This window comes from Pseudorca crassidens, chromosome 4, assembly GCF_039906515.1.
Source record: "Pseudorca crassidens isolate mPseCra1 chromosome 4, mPseCra1.hap1, whole genome shotgun sequence".
NCBI lineage: Eukaryota > Metazoa > Chordata > Mammalia > Artiodactyla > Delphinidae > Pseudorca > Pseudorca crassidens.
In genome coordinates this window covers 61,972,508-61,994,137 of record NC_090299.1, presented here as the reverse complement: position 1 = coordinate 61,994,137, position 21,630 = coordinate 61,972,508, and the positions used below count along the sequence as shown (strand labels likewise).

Genomic DNA, 21,630 nt, shown 5'->3' with positions numbered 1-21,630 from the left:
GTCTTATATATTGAATTGCTCCTGTGTTGGGTGCATATAAATTTATAATTGTTATATACTCTTCTTGAATTGATCCCTTGATCATTATGTAGTATCCTTCTTTGTCTTTTGAAACAGTACTTTAAAGTTTATTTTGTCTCATATCAGTCTTGCTACTCCAGGTTGCTTTTGATTTCCATTTGCACGGAATACCTTTTTTCCATTTCCTCACTTTCAGTCTGTATGCATTTCTAGATCTGAAGTGGGTCTCTTGTAGACAGCATATATATGGGTCTTGTTTTTGTACCCATTCAGCCAGTCTATGTCTTTTGGTTGGAGCATTTAATTCATTTACATTTAAGGTAATTATTGATATGTATGTTCTTTTTCCTTTTTTTTTTGCAGTATGTGTGCCTCCCACTGTTGTGGAGCACAGGCTCTGGACGCGCAGGCTCAGTGGCCATGGCTCACGGGCCCAGCTGCTCCGCAGCATGTGGGATCTTCCCAGACCAGGGCATGAACCCGTGTCCCTTGCACTGGCAGGCGGACTCTCAACCACTGCGCCACCAGGGAAGCCCCCTTTTTGCCATTTTGTTACTTGTTTTGGCTTTGTTTTCTGTAGGTCTTTTTTCTTCCTTTCCTCTTATGTTCTCTTGCAATTTGATGATTATCTTTAGTGTTGTTTGGATTCCTTTTTCTTTTTTGTGTGTTTATATCTATTATAGAGTTTTCATTTGTGGTTACCATGAGGTTTTGATATAGCAGTCTATATGTATACATGATTGTTTTAAGTTGCTGATCTCTTAACTTCAAATGCATTTCAAATATCCTGCATTTGTACTCTCCTCCTCTCATGATTACTAATTTTGATATCAAATTTGTATGTGGATGGTTTCCTACCTTTATTGTATGTTTGCCTTTACTGGTGAGCTTTCCCATCCTCATAATTTTCCTGTTTCCAGTTGTGGCCTTTTCTTTTCCACTTAGAGAAGTTCCTTTAGCATTTGTAAAGCTGGTTTGTGAATTCTTTCACCTTTGGCGTGTCTGTAAAGCTTTGGATTTCTCTGTCAAATCTGAACCAGAGCCTTGCTTGGTAGAGTATTCTTGGTTGTAGGTTTTTCCCTTTCATCACTTTAAATGTATCATGCCACTCCCTTCTGGCCTGCAGAGTTTCTGCTGAAAAATCAGCTGATAGTCTTATGGAGATTCCCTTGTATGTTATTTGTTGCTTTTCCCTTGTTGCTTTTAATATTTTCTCTGTCTTTAATTTTTGTCAGTTTCATTACTATGTGTCTCAGTGTGTTCCTCCTGAGTTAATCCTGTATGAGACTCTGTGCTTCCTGGACTTGGGTGACTGTTTCCTTTCCCACGTTAAGGAAGTTTTCAGCTATAATCTCTTCAAATATTTTCTCAGGCCCTTTCTCTTCTTCTCTCCTGGGACCCCTATAATGCGAATGTTGGTGCATTTGATGTTGTCTCAGAGGCCTCTTAAATTGTCTTCATTTCTTTTCATTCTTTTTTCTTTATCCTGTTCCATGGCAGTGATTTCCACCACTTTGTCTTCCAGCTCACTGATTCATTCTTCTGCCTCATTTATTCTGCTATTGATTCTCCCTAGTGTATTTTTCATTTCAGTTACTGCATTCTTTAAGTTTGTTTGTTTATTCTTTATATTTTCTAACTCTTTGCTAAAAACTTTTGTAACTTCTTACTCCATGCATCCATTCTTTTCCTGAGTTCTTGGGTCATTTTTACGATCCCTACTCTGAACTCTTTTTCAGGTAGATTGTCTATCTCAACTTCACTTAGTTGTTCTTCTGGGGTTTTACCTTATTCTTTCGTCTGGAACATATTCTTTGCCATGCCATTTTGTTTAAATTTCTATTTGTATCTTTATGTATGTAGTAGCTTAGTTATGTTTCTCAACCTTGGAGAAGTGACCCTCTATAGGGGATGTTGTATGTGTCTCAGCAGTACACTCCTCTCTTGTCACCCTAGGGCCAGAGACCAGGTAGGTTCTGATCTGCGTTTGTGGACTCAGTTCTGCAGGACTGTAGTTTTCTTGCTTCTGGTGTCTGCCCCTGGTGGATGAGGCTGGTCTAGAGGCTTGTGAAGGCTTCCTGGCTAGGGGCAGGGGTGGTGGTGCCTACCCACTGGTGGGTGGAGCTGGGTCTTGGCACTCTGGTGAGTAAGGCTGTGTCAAGGGGCATGTCGAGAGGTGGCTGTGGGCTCAGGAAGTCTTTAGGCAGTCTGTCTGCTGATGGGTGGGGCTGTGTTCCTGCCCTGTTGGTTGTTTTGGCCTGAGGCATCCCAGCACTGGAGCTTACAGGCTGTTGAGTGGGGCCAGGTCTCAGTGCCAAGGACCCAAAATGTCTTCCTCCAGCCAGAGTTCAGGTAGGTCCCCGCTGTGTCTGTCACCAGCTTTTATGACCCCAGAGAGAGCCATAGCCACACCCCACCTCCCCAAGAGACTCTCCAAGACCAGCAGGTAGGTCTGGCCCAGGCTCCTACGGAGTTACTGCTTTTGTCCTGGGTCCTGATGTGTGTGAGACCTTGTGTGCATCCTCCAAGAGTGGAGTCTCTGTTTCCCCAAGTCCTGTGGAGCTCCTGCAGTTAAGCGCTGCTAGCCTTCAAAGCCAAATGCTCTGGGGGCTCCTCTTCCCAATGCCAGACCCCTAGGCTTGGGAGCCTGGCCTGGGCCTCAGATTTCTCACTCCTGTGCGAAAACTTGTGTGATATAATTATTCTCCAGTTTGTGGGCTGCCCCCGCAGAGTGGTATGGGACTTGATTATAACACGAGTGCGCCCCTCCTACCAGGTTATGGTTTCTTCTTTGTCTTTGGATGTAGAATATCTTTTTTGGTAGATTCCAGTCTTTCTTTTATTGATAGTTGTTCAGCAGTTAGTTGTGATTTTGGTGTGCTCATGAGAGGAGGTCCTTTTACTCCACCATCTTGTGTCCAATCTTTGGGACTTTCCATTGTCTTTTGATTTCCAGAGCTTCTCTATTAAAAATCAGCTGAAAGTTTGGGTTTTCTGTAGGTAATGATTTTTTTTCCTTTTGATGGATTTTAATTTTTTTCTTTATTTTTTTCAGCAGTTTACTATAATGTACTCAGATGCAATTTTCTTGCTCGCAGTTAACTGAGCTTTTTGAATCTGTGTGGGTTGATGCCTTAAAAAGTTTTGGAAAATTCTCACTTGTTACTTCTTTTCCCATCCTCTTTCTCTATCTCTTTCTAGGACTCCAGTTACACTTATGAGAGACTGACTGTGGTTCACATGTCTCTTCTGCTCCATTCTGTTTTTCCTATTTTTTAAAATCTGTGCTTCAGTTTGGATATTTTCTATTGACTTCTCTTTGAGTTCTCTAATCCAGTCTTATGTTCAGTCTCCTATTTAAGCCCATCAAATGAGTTAAAAAAAATTTTTTTATTGGAGTATGGTTGCTTTACAATGTTGTGTTAGTTTCTACTGTACAGCAAAGTGAATCAGCTATACATATATCCCCTCTTTTTTTTGATTTCCTTCCCATTTAGGTCACCACAGAGCATTGAGTAGAGTTCCCTGTGCAATACAGTAGGTTCTCATTAGTTATCTATTTTATACATAGTATCAATAGTGTATATATGTCGTCCCCAGTCTCCCAATTCATCCCACCCACCCCCCTTTCCCCCTTGGTATCCATACGTTTGATTTTCAAGTCTACAAACTAGACGTTTTTGTGGAAGGAGCAGAGAGTTTCACCTCCACTATCTAGAGATCTGGGCTTTAACGAGTCATTCTGAAGAACTCAAGTTTGCTAGACTTTAACTATTTTGATGCAAATCTTTCTCAGTAGAGAATTCTAAAAATCATTTATTCTTTTCTGATGATTTAGGGTCATAACTGATCATTTTTCATGATGTGATGAAGCTCTAGTTTCATCTGAAGCAAAGGGAGGTGTAATCCCCTTTCCCCCTTGGCATCCATACTTTTGTTCTCTGTGTCTCTATTTTTGCTTTGTAAATAAGATCGTCTATACCAATTTTTTCAGATTCCACATGTATATCAAATGAGTTTTTAATTTTATATCTTCTGTATTTTAGTTCTAAAATCAATTTTTAAAATAGATTTCATTTCTTTGTTGAAATTATCTCATTCCTTTACCTTTTCTTCTTTTTTTATTTTTTAACATCTTTATTGGAGTATAATTGCTTTACAATGGTGTGTTAGTTTCTGCTTTAACCTTTTATTTTCATTGACATATTTTTAAACAGTTTTTGATTGCCCATTCCATCATCTTTTTCATCTGGGGGATTGACTCCTATTGTCTACCTTTTCTCTTTTATTAATCATATTTTCTTGATTCTTTGCATGTCTTATAATTTTCATTGTATTCTGGGCATTGTATTTAAAAGAGCTTTTATTTAGTGGTTCATTTTCCTATGTTAGACTCAGAAGCTAATCATGTCAGTCCATTCAGTATTTGAACTGGGTGAAACTAGGTTATTATAGTTTGATTCAGCTTTCTTTGCACTAAAATGTTTCAATGGCAAGCACTTTGAATACTCCTCTTAGGTTCTAGTGGACTTTGTCTCCTAAATGCCAAAAGACTGTGGAAGAACTTACTCTGCTTTTTCATCCCAGCTCTCTATCATCCATGTTGCCCAATGCCCAGCAAATGTCTCACGATGACAACTGCTGATGCTTTTGGGACGTCTCTGTCTGTAAAACCAGCTCACCAAGGAAGGACTCCTCTCTGGAAATTTTAACCATTTTTGTCTCCATAGCTCTACTAGCTCTTTAGGTTGTTACAGTCCTAGTTTTAAGTGAACATTTTTCTTACCAATTAAGTTTTAAGGAGGTTAACTGCTCTCCAGTTCACTGTCTTTTCTCCATAATTCTTTTTCCACAAAAAATGTGCTATTTTACATAGGCTGTGAAGTAGTTAAACTATTAAAATAGCTTATGTATTAATAAAAATTTATTGTGGAAACATTTCCTATATTAGCAACAATTAACTAAACAGCTCTCTTGGCTGCTACCAGTGAGATAACTAGCATTATTTTTTAAACTATATATATATATATATATATATATATATATATATTTGGTACGTGGACCTCTCACTGTTTTGGCCTCTCCCGTTGCAGAGCACAGGCTCCGGACGCACAGGCTCCGGACGCGCAGGCTCAGTGGCCATGGCTCACGGGCCCAGCCGCTCCGCGGCATGTGGGATCTTCCCGGACCGGGGCATGAACCCGTGTTCCCTGCATCGGCAGGCGGACTCTCAACCACTGTGCCACCAGGGAAGCCCTAAACAATATTTTTTAATGTTTGCCCATTCTAACTTTTTTTGGTGGTGATCAAGTGATTTATTATTGGAACGTCTATTGGAACCAATTTATTAATGGAACCCATCTTAGAACTATGATGTCTAGCTGATTTAAACTGGACAAGCTTAATTTTAATGTAAAGAATTCTTGATTGTACAAGCAAAATATATCTAGAAAATCTGAGGTTGTAGATTTTTATTTAAATGTTTTTTTTAAAAAGGACTTTAAGGGCTTCCCCGGTGGCACAGTGGTTGAGAGTCCTCCTGCCGATGCAGGGGACACGGGTTCGTGCCCCGGTCCAGGAAGATCCCACATACTGCGGAGTGGCTGGGCCCGTGAGCCATGGTTGCTGAGCCTGTGCGTCTGGAGCCTGTGCTCCACAACGGGAGAGGCCACAACAGTGAGAGGACCGTGTACCAAAAAAAAAAAAAAAAAAAGGACTTTAAAAAATGTCTAGATTCTTTAATTTAGATGATTTTCTAGTTTAAATCTGTTCCCATTTTAGTACTATATTTTAGTAAATCTGTACTTATAAATTTGAGAACGAAGTCAAGAAAAACCTGTACATGTTGCTAAAGTACAAACTAAGCACTTGTTTTAATTTTTCATGTGTATTTTATTTAGTGTACCTAAAACGGTAAGTCAATCATAAGTTGAAATGTGGATAAAATGAACTATTTTCCAAAGCTAAACTTTTATAAAAACCCTAATTTTCTTCAAATTCAATGATTTAAGAACTCTCACAGTATGATTTTCTTAAAATTATTTAAAGTAAGAAACTAAACTTGAACCATCAAGTGGGCATAATTTAACTGTGAAGGTGATGATGAGCTGATCTATATCCTGTAGGTTTAGTTCACTACTGTCACTCAGTGATGTACAAATACGGAATGGTTTAATTTTTACCAATAACAGCCCTGGCTTTGTCTTTACTCTTCTGGCTAGTGGAAAAACTTAAACTTGCTGAATAATAGATTTTGCAGTCTAACTCCTACGTTTTCATGTTTCTGGTTTAAAAATCTAGCCCTCTAGCTTCCATCTTCTCCCTTTGTGCATACTGGTTTTAAGAGCGCCTGCCCGAAGCTGCCTGTGGTAGGCAAGAGCATAGCCCGTTCTTTCTTGGTCCCGTGCCACTGATGGCAGTGTGTGTGTTGTTGGGGGCTGGGTGGGGAGGCTGCTTCAGCATCTATGATGGCAATAGTTCCATTCTTTTGGCCTTGGATGTTTTTCTCTCCAATGCCAACATATTATATCTGTGCAATCTGGTAACCCCAATGAGAATGCTACATGGGCTTTGGCTTCTTGAGACTCCTAGCAACCGACAAAGCAATGAACAATACCACAGACAGCATTTTCTTTGTCCTGACTCTGAATGTGAAGTCATGGAATCTCCTCTTACCTGTCTCTAACTGGCACTCTTTTTACTGGATGCATGGGCCTAGACTGGCTCACTTAGAATAAGCTGCCGCTACCTTTTCCTCAGTAAATCTTCACATCATCCAGACTATGGATTGAGGGAATGTAATGAGATGCTGTCTGCACTCCCCAGAGCACCCACACATTTGGGGCAGCTTCACTAAAGTTATCTAAGCTTTTCAAACTCCAGTTCTTCAAGCCAGCAGAGCACTTGCTTTTATCAACTTCTGCCAAGAGATGGGCCTTTGCTCAAGGTCCAGAGTCAATGCCCAAACTCCCCAAGCAATTCTCCGGGGGTACTCCAAATATGGAGGGATGACAAGAAGAAAATTCCCCTCTCCCCATAAATGCACACTGTGAAGAGAAATGGGGATGGTATAGGTAGCATGTACCTGGAATCTGCTCTCTCCAACAGGCAAATTCTTCTCCCCTTCATAAGCATTGTTTATGAACTAAGTGGGTGGGACAAACTGCTAAAGTTTCCACACTTTGCGAAGGCTGAGGCAATTCTCTGCACTTAAAAGGAGAAACAGATAGTGAGTTTGGACTCAACTGTAAGCTGTCTCCCTGTTTACTGCAATCCTGGTCAAAAACCCTCCTTGGGAGCAGATTAAGGTCTTACTAAGTAAATTTCAGCAAATTAATGTATATGCTCTACATATGACAATGTTAAGAATGAACCCAGGGCTTCCCTGGTGGCGCAGTGGTTAAGAATCCGCCTGCCAATGCAGGGGATATGGGTTCAAGCCCTGGTCCGGGAAGATCCCACGTGAGATGGAGCAACTAAGCCCATGTGCCACAACTACTGAAGCCCGCGTGCCTAGAGCCCATGCTCTGCAACAAGAGAAGCCACTGCAATGAGAAGCCTGCGCACCACAGTAAAAGAGTAGCCCCTGCTCTCTGCAACTAAAGAAAGCCCGCACACAGCCATGAAGACCCAACACAGCCATGAATGAATGAATGAACTAAAAAACCCTTTAATATTTGTCTGAATCAAGACTTAACACTTTCTACATTGAGGCTATCATCAACATTCTCAAAGGGAAAATTTTCCAGTGCCACATAAATGCCCAGTATGAATAAAAACATTTCTCATTTGAAAATAACTGAAATCACAATTTAATAATAACTAATGGTTGTGTAGCCCTTTATAGTTTATAAAAAACTCTCACATACATCATCACATTTGGTTTCCACAACAAACCTTTGATATTTCTTCAACATTTAGTTTACTGTTATTTTTTCCCATTTTATGGATGTGAGAATTAAAGTGTGGTGAGGTTGGTGAGCTGCCTTGTCAGAACTAGGGCTCTAACTCCAGTTGTAAACTAAAAATTCTGTGTTTTTCCCACTGTCTGAGGCTTCCTCTAAACACATGTCTACAAATGCTATTCTTCCTCAGTAGAGATGATGTATTTCTGTGTGATACATCTCCCAAGTTAATCCTGAGCGTGAAACTGGACACGTGTCCAGGTACCTTACTCTATCACTCTATCCTTTTGACCAAAAGCATGCGTACAAAGAATTGTCTGGGATTAGCAGGTACAGCCTGCATGTCTCTAGGACCTCAGGCCATATCTCAAAGGACAAGTTTTAGGAAATGAAGTTGAAAAGAGCCATGTGCATACAACGCTTATGTTTCCCTTTGGACTTCAATCCCCTGGGTACTTAAAATGAAAGCTTTGTTTGGTACTGAATTAGTAACTAACATAAGGGCTAATATCTGTGAAGGCTTTGAAGATATAAAAACATTTTTTTCATTCAGCAATGGTGAATTTTCTTGCCAAACACTTCAGCATTAGGGGAAGTAATATGCCATGCTTTGCAGCCCAGGGGGTCATCATGACTTGTAGAAATGTCACAAGGGAGCAGTGTGCAAGGAAACCGGAGCTTAAAAGCGACACACATATGCCCGCTGTTACCATAGTTACAACAGGAAAGGCCATGAGAGGTGTGCTTTCTCCTATAAGCAGTGAAATAAACCTTCCGTGATTTAGGATCACTGGGGTGAATAATCCTGACTCTGTCCACAGGGTTTTATCGTGGTTGCCTCGAGTTTCAACGTGTAACAGGGAAGAGAAGGAGGGATACATGATTTGTTTAAGCTCAGTGGTTACTGATGTTCTATCACTTAACTTTTACTCTCAGAGCCTGCATGAACTTGGCAAGTCTTTATTCATTCCCCTACCAGTAAATTATAGGGATTAATGGCCATGACTAATTTTAGTTTGGGTATGACACACTACAGGGTGATAAAAGGAGAATGTCTCTCTCATTCCTGAATTTCTGAGGCTGGATCAGTATAAAGCTATGGAGATCATAGCAATAGAGATGCCCCAGGACATACACATAGCTCTTTATGCTTCCTAAATCTGGCTTTCTAAGCATGATGGAATCCGGTCTAACTTGTCTTCCAAAGTTTGAATCTCTCCTACAGCACCTCTGCCAGAGTGATTTGTATTCTCTAGTTTGATGAAAACTTTGTAATGAGTGCATCACCCATAATATAGACAGTTTTGAGAAATAATGATTACAACAACAAATAAGTAAAAGTGTCCTGTAAATTCATTTCATCCCCAGAAAGACCTCAGGAGGCAAGTAACTATTATCTCCGTTTTATAGAAGGAAGCCAAGACTTAGAATGGTAAAGAAGTTCTTCCAGTGTCCCACAGCTGTGAAACGTCAGTCATACCCAGCTATCTGTGACCCCAAAACCTGAGAGGAAGCTATAGACTCTATCATCTTCACCTGGAGCAAAAACTCTGTCTCCTTGTAATTTCCACCCACTGGTCTAGTTCTATCCTCAGACTCAGGGAAAAAGTCTTAATTCCTCTTCCACTACTAGCTCTTTGTATATCTGTATGGATTTCAGGACTTTCTGCAGTCTGTTTAGACTACAAGACACTGTTTTTAGATGTCCATTCTTCAACCCGCCTCCAACCATGTATTCTTCTTGTTTTGCATATTGCATTAGCTTTCTAATGGGTTTCTTCATGCTCTGCCCTCTGTCTGACCACCAGCAGCTGTAGGCTTTAAAATGAGTCAGATCTCTTCAGTCCTCTCCTCAACGCACTCTGCTTCTCATGTCAAAGTGCAAGTAAAATCTTTACAGCCAACTTCAAGATGGCAAACCCCATGCTGTGGCCTCCAGTCCCACACTCTCCCTTTCTGCTCACACTGCTTGAGGCACACCCACCTACTTCCTGTTCCCTAAACCTGCCAAGCATGTTCCCCACTCCTCTCTCTGGAAAGCTCTGAGCTGGAATATCCAGTCGGTTCTTCCCTGTCCCTCCTCCTGTCTCCCCTCCTTAGTCACCTTATCAGTGAGAGCTTCTCCATCTACTCTATGGAAAATTAGAAGTCTCTCCCCTCACTACTCTTCCCTTTCCTCCTTCCTTTTTGTATTTTTCTCCACTGCTCTTGTCACCATCTGATTATTGTTTATTTTACTTATTTCTTTGATTTTTGCCTGCCCTCTCCTCTTAGCCCCACATAATGACACAAGCTCCATGAGGGTAGAAAGTCTTACCTTTTAGTTCAATTCTAACATTAAATCATAAGAAACTGGCCTAAAAAAATGACCATTTCATATGGGTCAACTTGCCCCAGCACTAAGAGCAGCCCCTGGCACAGAACAGCATTCAGTAAGTAGTTGGTTGATAAATGAATAATTTATCCACATACTAAAAATATTATAGAAACTTTATGTACTTTACATCTTATGTGGAGTTGAATATAGATGGACATGCAAATAAATATTAAAAACTTTTATTGATACACTGAACCTAGCATTTAAATATAAGATATGACATTTTCATATCATAGTAATTTTAACAGTCATCCGTCAGCCTCAGAACATCCTGTGTCGAAAGGGCCAACTTCCCTATCAATTGGTAGGAGCTGTTTGGATTTAGGATAAGGTCTTTCTCTTCAGCTAAACTGAGGCAGTGATTTTGCACATCACCGCCAAAGAGTGACCTTCTTACCACCACTGTGTTTACACAGAGGAGTGGATATTCTTTAGAAAATAATAATAATATTCCTGTTCAACATCTCTAGCTGAAAATCACTGCAAAAACAAATTTTTTCCAGAGGGTATCAATTCCTATTGGCAGATCTGAGACCATATATTTGGTTTACTTTAACAATGTTTCTGCCACAGTATTTAAAAAAATATGCCAGAAATTCTAATGTTGAGAAACAGATACTAGGATAGAATACTACATGATAAAATATAAGGAAAATTAGGATAATTATTGGAGGACTAACACAGTAAGCCTTACTGCTGATCACAAGGTGTTGTGGAAATTGTTGTCAACCCCAAGTCAATCCTTTGATTACCACTTCAAATTATTCACTGTTAATTTGCAGTGCTTCTTATGGAAAGGGGAGGATTTTGTCCTCACACATTGAGGGCAAGGAGACAGTTTAAGAATTTTAAATACAGAAAAGCAAGGTTTCTTTCCCCATTCTAAAAGCCCCTTAAGAATCACAAATCAAGAATTCTCACATTCATCTACAATAGAAAGCATTAAGTTTTTTTTATACCCACAACAAAACATGGACCTGCAGAAGTTTTCAAACAATCCTCCAGGAGCTTCATGCGGGTCTTCTGGAGCTCAGGGCTGTCCCATTCATCTTCATCAATTCCCCAGTACAGATCTATGACCTGGGGACCAATGGAGGAGGCAGCGTTAATTCACCTGTGTGAAAAATCAATTGATGTGTAGGCTTTTATATTCACAATATTAAGCTAATGTGACTTCCAACTTTTCTCTTTGCAGCATGTTTTCCCTTGCAGAGGGAAAATGATTTTTAAGATCAATCTAAAGAGGTATTTTTTTTTAAATCCCATGATGGTTTGGGGATGAACACTATAATTTTTTTTTTGTTCCTGATTATACTGTTGACATGGCCCCAGAGAAAATGAAATGTTAAATATCAGAGGCTTTGCAATTCAGGCTTTCATTATATTGAAATGGTAACAGGATTTCAGAAGTCTGAAAGCAGCTGGGATATAGTTACTACATTATCGGAGACAAATAACAGTGTATAATTTTACTGTTATGTCTCAATATGAGAAGGGAAAACCATAATGGGCATTGACATATACTGACCCAAAGTTAAATAGCTACATTTCTGTAAAAAATAAAAATAGAAAAAGAAACCTGTTATCCCACAGAGACATTTTGTTTATATCTTATCTCTAAGCAGCTTAGCTTTCATTAATACATATCTGAAAAAACATGTATGGAAAACAATGAAAGGTATGCCTCACTGAGAAGTGAAGATAATAGGATCCTCTATCTCCTTACTTCAAAGACGATGAGGAAAGAGTCTGTAAAAAGCTTTTACAAGTACACTTTGAAAAATTTGCTATGGAGAGCAGAATGGGTTTCATTCCTTTTACTCAATTGCTGTCTGCATAAGCTAAATGTTTCTAATTGTAGCTTTGAAGATTTCTTCTTTTCCTTTATTTCCCACAAGCAGAAAAAACAACCTCTCCTCCTTACTGGCTGTTTGCATGGCATTCAGTGAGATGTAGGCACAGAGCGTGGGGTCCCCCACTGTGCCCCAAGTGCTCTGTATACTTTCCATCTCCTGGCCAATGCCCCACACAAGTGTGTTTGTATCAAATCTTTGTCTATCTGCATTTGAGTTTTTAGATGGCTGACAGAGATATAACAACTTCTTTAAAAAAATATTCCCGTGGCTCAGTCCATGAGTTTTATAACATATGAAACTATCAGCACTGATTTTGGGGTTCTTTCTTTTAATCTACTTTACAAGGTTTAATCACAATATTAAGAAAGAGGGACATCTGAGACTATAACTTGACTGTCCACTATGAGAGCCCTTAGCTGTGGTTATCTAAAACTAAATATAAATTAAAATTTAAAATTCAGTTCAAGTGCTCAATAGTCACATGTGATTACTGATTCCCATGTTGGAAAATGCAGATATAGAATACTTCACTATCACAGGAAGTTTAATTGGACAGAACTGTAATTTACTGAACTTCATATACTGAAATTACTAGAACAAGTCCATTTTTGGCCATCTGCCAATAAACTCTCAAACAAATCTGCAATGTGAATGGTAACTTAGTTGTGTCATGCACAAACTGACAACCATACACAGAACCTGGTCCCCGTCCTTGTGGCTGATACTGTTTGATATCTGAGGAAAGGTAGGATTTAGAATAAATGAGAAACAGAAATGGTAAAAATGAAAGTTAATGTAACAAAAGCTATAAATATACAACTGCTATTCCTCTCACATCTTCTGTGACATAAAATTATATATAAAGTAATAATTATGTCACTGTAACTTATTAGATGTTGCATATATAATAATAATAGCACAAAAGCGAGAAAAGGATAGAGCTATATGGGAGTAGTCTTTCTATAGCTCACTGGAATTATCAGAATCTACCTATGATTTATACTAACTAAGATGTATATGCCTTAAAATAACTACAAAGAAAATAACTCAGAAATGAATGATTTTTTCACTATAAGGAATTAAAATGTTAAACTAGAAAATATTCACATATCACAAAGCAAAGAAGTAAAAGAGGAATAGAGGAACAGAAATGACAGACATATAGAACAAAAGTAAAAGGGCAGAAGTAAATCTAACTATGTCAATACCATTAAGTGTGAATGGTTTAAAAAGTCCAAACAGAGAGACTGTCAGACTAGATAAGACTAGATAAAAACAAGATCCAACTATATACTTTCTACAGGAGTACACTTTAGATTCAAAAAGGTTAAAAGGATGGAAAAAATGACAAAGGAGGCAAGAATATACAATGGAGAAAAGACAGTCTCTTCAATAAGTGGCACTGGGAAAACTGGACAGCTACCTGTAAACGAATGAAATTAGAACACTCCCTAACACCATACACAAAAATAAACTCAAAATGGCTTAAAGACCTAAATGTAAGGCCAGATCCTATAAAACTATTAGAGGAAAACACAGGAAGAACACTCTTTGGCGGACTTCCCTGGCAGTCCAGTGGTTAAGACTTCGTCTTCCGGCTGGAGCAGAAGATGGCGGAAGAGTAAGACGCGGAGATCACCTTCCTCCCCACAGATACACCAGAAATACATCTACACGTGGAACAACTCCTACAGAACACCTACTGAAGGCTGGCAGAAGACCTCAGACCTCCCAAAAGGCAAGAAACTCCCCACGTACCTGGGTAGCAAGAGACTTTTTCTTCCCTCTTTGTTTCCTGGTGCGCGAGGAGAGGGGTTTAAGAGCGCTGCTTAAAGGAACTCCAGAGACGGGCGCGAGCCACGGCTAAAAGCGCGGACCCCAGAGACAGGCGCGAGCAGTGGCTAAAAGCATGGACCCCAGGGACGGGCGGGAGACGCTAAGGCTGCTGCTGCCGCCACCAAGGGGCCTCTGTGCGAGCTCAGGTCACTCTCCACACCCCTCTTCCGGGGAGCCTGTGCAGCCCGCCACTACCAGGTTCCCGGGATCCAGGGACAACTTCCCCGGGAGAACGCACGGCGGGCCTCAGGCTGGTGCAACATCACGCCGGCCTCTGCCGCCACAGGCCCGCCCCGCACTCTGTGCCCCTCCTTCCCCCCGGCCTGAGTGCGCCAGAGCCCCTGAATCAGCGGCTCCTTTAACCCCGTCCTGTCTGAGCAAAAAACAGACGCCCTCCAGCGACCTACACGCAGAGGCAGGGCCAAATCCAAAGCTGAGCCCCTGTGAGCTGTGAGAACAAAGAAGAGAAAGGGAAATCTCTCCCAGCAGCCTCAGAAGCAGTGGATTAAAGCTCCACAGTCAACTTGATGTACCCTGCATCTGTGGAATACCTGAATAGACAACGAATCATCGAGAAGGAGAGCAAGATCTATGATTTTTTTCCCCTTTTCCTCTTTTTCTGAATGTGTATGTGTATGCTTCTGTGTGAGATCTTGTCAGTATAGCTTTGCTTCCACCATTTGTCCTAGGGTTCTATCCATCCATGGTTTTTTTAAAATTTTTTTCTTAATAATTAATTTTAATAACTTTATTATACTTTTCTTTCTTTCCTTCCTTCCTTCCTTCCCTCCTTTAGACAACGAATCATCCCAAATTGAGGAGGTGGTCTCTGAAAGCAAGATTTATGATTTTTTCCCCTTTACCTCTTTTTGTGAGGGTGTATGTGTATGCTTCTGTGTGAGATTTTGTCTGTATAGCTTTGCTTCCAAAATTTGTCCTAAGGTTCTATCCATCCTTTTTTTTTCTAAATTTTTTTAATTCAATAACTTTATTATACTTTATTTTACTGTATCTTCTTTCTTTCTCCTTTCCTTCCTTCCTTCCCTCCTTCCTTCCTTGCTCCTTTCTTGCCTTCTTTCCTTCTTTGCTTCTTTCTTTCTTTCTTCCTTCCTTCCTTCCTTCCCTCCTTTCTTTCTTTTTCTTCATACTTCTACTAATTATCTCTACTTTTTCTCCCTTTTATTCTGAGCCATGTGGATGAAAAGCTCTTGGTGCTCCAGCCAGGAGTCAGGGCTCTGCCTCTGAGGTAGGAGAGCCAACTTCAGGACACTGGTCAACAAGAGACCTCCCAGCTCCACATAATATCAAACGGCGAAAATCTCCCAGAGACCTCCATCTTAACACCAGCACCCAGCTTCACTCAATGACCAGCAAGCTACAGTGCTGGACAACCTATGCCAAACAGGAACACAATCCCACCCATTAGCACCCACTGCCTAAAATCATAATAAGTCCACAGACACCCCAAAACACACCACCAGACGTGAACCTGCCCACTAGAGAGACAAGATCCAGCCTCATCCACCACAACACAGGCACTAGTCCCCTCCACCAGGAAGGGTACACAACCCACTGAACCAACCTTAGCCACTGGAGACAGATGTCAAAAACAGCAGGAACTACGAACCTGCAGCCTGCAAAAAGGAGACCCCAAACACAGTAAGATAAGCAAAATGAGAAGACAGAAAAACACACAGCAGATAAAGGAGCAAGATAAAAATGCACCAAACCTAACAAATGAAGAGGAAATAGGCAGTCTACCTGAAAAAGAATTCAGAATAATGATAGTAAGGATGATCCAAAATCTTGGAACTAGAATGGACAAAATGCAAGAAACATTTAAAAAGGACCTAGAAGAAATAAAGATGAAACAGCAATGAACAACACAATAAATGAAATTAAAAGTACTCTAGATGGGATCAATAGCAGAATAACTGAGGCAGAAGAACAGATAAGTGACCTGGAAGATAAAATAGTGGAAATAACTACTGCAGAGCAGCATAAAGAAAGAAAACTGAGGACAGTCTTAGAGACCTCTGGGACAACATTAAACGCACCAACATTCAAATTATAGGGGTTCCAGAAGAAGAAGAGAAAAAGAAAGGGACTGAGAAAATATTTGAAGAGATTATAGTTGAAAACTTCCCTAATATGGGAAAGGAAATAGTTAATCAAGTCCAGGAAGCACAGAGAGTCCCATACAGGATAAATCCAAGGAGAAATACACCAAGACACATATGAATCAAACTGTCAAAAATTAAATACAAAGAAAACATATTAAAAGCAGCAAGGGAAAAACAACAAATAACACACAAGGGAATCCCCATAAGGTTAACAGCTGATCTTTCAGCAGAAACTCTGCAAGCCAGAAGGGACTGGCAGGACATATTTAAAGTGATGAAGGAGAAAAACCTACAACCAAGATTACTCTACCCAGCAAGGATCTCATTCAGATTTGATGGAGAAATTAAAACCTTTACAGACAAGCAAAAGCTGAGAGACTTCAGCACCACCAAACCAGCTTTACAACAAATGCTAAAGGAACTTCTCTAGACAAGAAACACAAGAGAAGGAAAAGACCTATAATAACGAACCAAAAACAATTTAGAAAATGGGAATAGGAACATACATATCGATAATTACCTTAAATGTAAATGGACTAAATGCTCCCACCAAAAGACACAGACTGGCTGAATGGATACAAAAACAAGACCCTTATATATGCTGTCTACAAGAGACCCACTTCAGACCTAGAGACACATACAGACTGAAAGTAAGGGGATGGAAACATATTTCATGTAAACGGAAATCAAAAGCAAGCTGGAGTAGCAATTCTCATATCAGACAAAATAGACTTTAAAATAAAGACTATTAGAAGAGACAAAGAAGGACACTACATAATGATCAAGGGATCGATCCAAGAAGAAGATATAACAATTGTAAATATTTATGCACCCAACATAGGAGCACCTCAATACATAAGGCAAAAACTAACAGCCATAAAAGGGGAAATCGACAGTAACACATTCATAGTAGGGGACTTTAACACCCCACTTTCACCAATGGACAGATCATCCAAAATGAAAATAAATAAGGAAACACAAGCTTTAAATGATACATTAAACAAGATGGACTTAATTGATATTTATTGGACACTCCATCCAAAAACAACAGAATACACATTTTTCTCAAGTGCTCATGGAACATTCTCCAGGATAGATCATATCTTGGGTCACAAATCAAGCCTTGGTAAATTTAAGAAAATTGAAACTATCAACTATCTTTTCTGACCACAATGCCATGAGACTAGATATCAATTACAGGAAAAGATCTGTAAAAATACAAACACATGGAGGCTAAACAATACACTACTTAATAATGAAGTGATCACTGAAGAAATCAAAGAGGAAATCAAAAAATACCTAGAAACAAATGACAATGGAGACACGATGACCCAAAATCTATGGGATGCAGCAAAAGCAGTTCTAAGTGGGAAGTTTATAGCAATACAAGCCCACCTTAAGAAGCAGGAAACATCTCGAATAAACAACCTAACCTTGCACCTAAAGCAATTAGAGAAAGGAGAACAAAAAAAAAAAACCCCCAAAGCTAGCAGAAGGAAAGAAATCATAAAAATCAGATCAGAAATAAATGAAAAAGAAATGAAGGAAACAATAGCAAAGATCAATAAAACTAAAAGCTGGATTTTTGAGAAGATAAACAAAATTGATAAACCATTAGCTATATGCATCAAGAAAAAAAGGGAGAAGACTCAAATCAATAGAATTAGAAATGAAAAAGGAGAAGTAACAACTGACACTGAAGAAATACAAAAAGATCATGAGAGATTACTACAAGCAACTCTATGCCAATAAAATGGACAATCTGGAAGAAATGGACAAATTCTTAGAAATGCACAACCTGCCAAGACTGAACCAGGAAGAAATAGAAAATATGAACAGACCAATCACAAGCACTGAAATTGAAACTCTGATTAAAAATCTTCCAACAAACAAAAGCCCAGGACCAGATGGCTTCACAGGCGAATTCTCTCAAACATTTAGAGAAGAGCTAACACCTGTCCTTCTCAAACTCTTCCAAAACATACCAGAGGGAGAAACACTCCCAAATGCTTCTACGAGGCCACCGTCACCTTGATACTAAAACCAGACAAGGATGTCACAAAGAAAACTACAGGCCAATATCACTGATGAACATAGATGCAAAAATCCTCAACAAAATACTAGCAAACAGAATCCAACAGCACATTAAAAGGATCATACACCATGATCAAGTGGGGTTTATTCCAGGAATGCAAGGATTCTTCAATATACGCAAATCAATCAACGTGATACACCATATTAACAAATTGAAGGAGAAAAACCATATGATCATCTCAATAGAGGCAGAGAAAGCTTTCGACAAAATTCAACCCATTTATGATAAAAACCCTGCAGGAAGTAGGCATAGAGGGAACTTTCCTCAACATAATAAAGGCCATATATGACAAGCCCACAGCCAACATCATCCTCAATGGTGAAAAACTGAAAGCATTTCCAGTAAGATCAGGAACATCAGGAACAAGACAAGGCCGCCCACTCTCACCACTCTTATTCAACATAGTTTTGGAAGTTTTAGCCACAGCAATCAGAGAAGAAAAGGAAATAAAAGGAATCCAAATTGGAAAAGAAGAAGTAAAGCTGTCACTGTTTGCAGATGACATGATCCTATACATAGAGAATCCTAAAGATGCTACCAGAAAACTACTAGAGCTAATCAGTGAATTTGGTAAAGTAGCAGGATACAAAATTAATGCACAGAAATCTCTGGCATTCCTATACACTAATGATGAAATATCTGAAAATGAAATCAAGAAAACACTCCCATTTACCACTGCAACAAAAAGAATAAAATATCTAGGAATAAACCTACCTAAGAAGACAAAAGACCTGTATGCAGAAAATTATAAGACACTGATGAAAGAAATTAAAGATGATACAAATACATGGGGAGATATACCATGTTCTTGGATTGGAAGAATCAACATTGTGAAGATGACTCTACTACCCAAATCAATCTATAGATTCAATGCAATCCCTATCAAACTACCACTGGCATTTTTCACAGAACTAGAACAAAAAATTTCACAATTTGTATGGAAACACAAAAGACCCCGAATAGCCAAAGCAATCTTGAGAATGAAAAACGGAGCTGGAGGAATCAGGCTCCCTGACTTCAGACTATACTACAAAGCTACAGTAATCAAGACAGTATGGTACTGGAACAAAAACAGAAGGATAGATCAAAGGAACAGGATAGAAACTCCAGAGATAAAACCACGCACATAGGACACCTTATCTTTGATAAAGGTGGCAGGAATGTACAGTGGAGAAAGGACATCCTCTTCAATAAGTGGTGCTGGGAAATTGGACAGATATATGTAAAAGTATGAGATTAGATCACTCCCTAACACCATACACAAAAATAAGCTCAAAATGTATTAAAGACCTAAATGTAAGGCCAGAAAGTATCAAACTCTTAGAGGAAAACACAGGCAGAACACTCTGTGACATAAATCACAGCAAGATCCTTTCTGACCCACCTCCTAGAGAAATGGAAATAAAAACAAAAATAAACAAATGGTACCTAATGAAACTTCAAAGCTTTTGCACAGCAAAGGAAACCATAAACAAGACCAAAAGACAACCCTCAGAATGGGAGAAAATATTTGCAAATGAAGCAACTGACAAAGGATTAATCTCCAAAATTTACAAGCAGCTTATGCAGCTCAATAACAAAAAAACGAACAACCCAATCCAAAAATGGGCGGAAGACCTAAATAGACATTTCTCCAAAGAAGATATACAGATTGCCAACAAACACATGAAAGAATGCTCAACATCATTAATCATTAGAGAAATACAAATTAAAACTACACTGAGATATCATCTCACACCGGTCAGAATGGCCATCATCAAAAAATCTACAAACAATAAATGCTGGAGAGGGTGTGGAGAAAAGGAACACTCTTGCACTGCTGGTGGGAATGTGAGTTAGTTCAGCCACTATGGAGAACAGTATGGAGGTTCCTTAAAAAACTAAAAATAGAACTACCATATGACCCAGCAATCCCACTACTGGGCATATACCCTGAGAAAACCAAAATTCAAAAAGAGTCATGTACCAAAATGTTCATTGCAGCTCTATTTACGATAGCCTGGAGATGGAAACAACCTTAGTGTCCATCATCGGATGAATGTATAAAGAAGATGTGGCACTTATATACAATGGAATATTACTCAGCCATAAAAAGAAATGAAATTGAGCTATTTGTAATGAGGTGGATAGACCTAGAGTCTGTCATACAGAGTGAAGTAAGTCAGAAAGACAAATACCGTATGCTATCACATATATACGGAATTTAAGAAAAAAAAATGTCATGAAGAACCTAGGGGTAAGACAGGAATAAAGACACAGACCTACTGGAGAACGGACTTGAGGATATGGGGAGGGGGAAGGGTGAGCTGTGACAGGGCGAGAGAGAGTCATGGACTTATATACACTAACAAACGTAAGGTAGATAGCTAGTGGGAAGCAGCCGCATGGCACAGGGATATCGGCTCGGTGCTTTGTGACCGCCTGGAGGGGTGGGATAGGGAGGGTGGGAGGGAGGGAGGGAGACGCAAGAGGGAAGAGATATAGGAACATATGTATATGTATAACTGATTTACTTTGTTATAAAGCAGAAACTAACACACCATTGTAAAGCAATTATACCCCAATAAAGATGTTTAAAAAAAAAACACAAAACACTTCATTTTCCAACATAGAGGGTGCCAGTTCAATCCCTGGTTGGGGGACTACAATCCCACATGCCTCACAGGCAAAAAAAACCAAAACATAAAACAGAAGCAATATTGTAACAAATTCAATAAAGATTTTAAAAATGGCCCACATCAAAAAAAAAAAATCTTAAAATAACCCCACTCTGACATAAATCACAGCAAGATCTTTTTTGATCCACCTCCTAATGAAAATAAAAACAAAAATAAATGGGACCAAATTAAAAGCTTTTGTATAGTAAAGGGAACTGTAAAAAGAAAAGACAACCCTCAGAATGGGAGAAAATATTTGCAAATGAAGCAACGGACAAGGGATTAATGTCTAAAATATACAAGCAGCTCACGCAGCTCAATATCAAAAAAGCAAACAACCCAATCAAAAAATGGGCTAAAGATCTAAATAGACATTTCTCCAAAAAGACATACAGACGGCCAATAAACACATGAAAAGATTCTCAATATCACTAATTATTAGAGAAATGCAAATCAAAAGTACCATGATGTATCATCTCACACCAGTCAGAATGGCCATCATCAAAAAATCTACAAACAAATTCTAGAGAGGGTGTGGAGAAAAGGGAAACCTGTTGCACTGTTGGTAGGAATGTAATTTGGTACAGCCACTATGGAGAACAGTATGGAGGTTCCTTAAAAAACTAAAAATAGAGCTACCATATGATCCAGCAATCCCACTCCTGGGCATATATCTAGAGAAAACCATAATTTGAAAAGATACATGCGCCCCCAATGTTCACTGCAGCACTATTTACAATGGCCAGGACATGGAAGCAACC

At 39.4% G+C, this 21,630-nt stretch overlaps 1 protein-coding gene across 1 annotated transcript in view; it reads right to left on the bottom strand.

Annotated features, from left to right (window-relative positions):
- Positions 1-21,630, bottom strand: part of NWD2 (NACHT and WD repeat domain containing 2) — a 205,457-nt gene that overhangs the window by 79,868 nt on the left and 103,959 nt on the right. Inside the window, exon 3 of the mRNA XM_067735694.1 lies at positions 11,266-11,382. Coding sequence (XP_067591795.1) covers positions 11,266-11,382 — 117 coding nt within the window. The remainder of the gene's footprint in view (positions 1-11,265; positions 11,383-21,630) is intronic.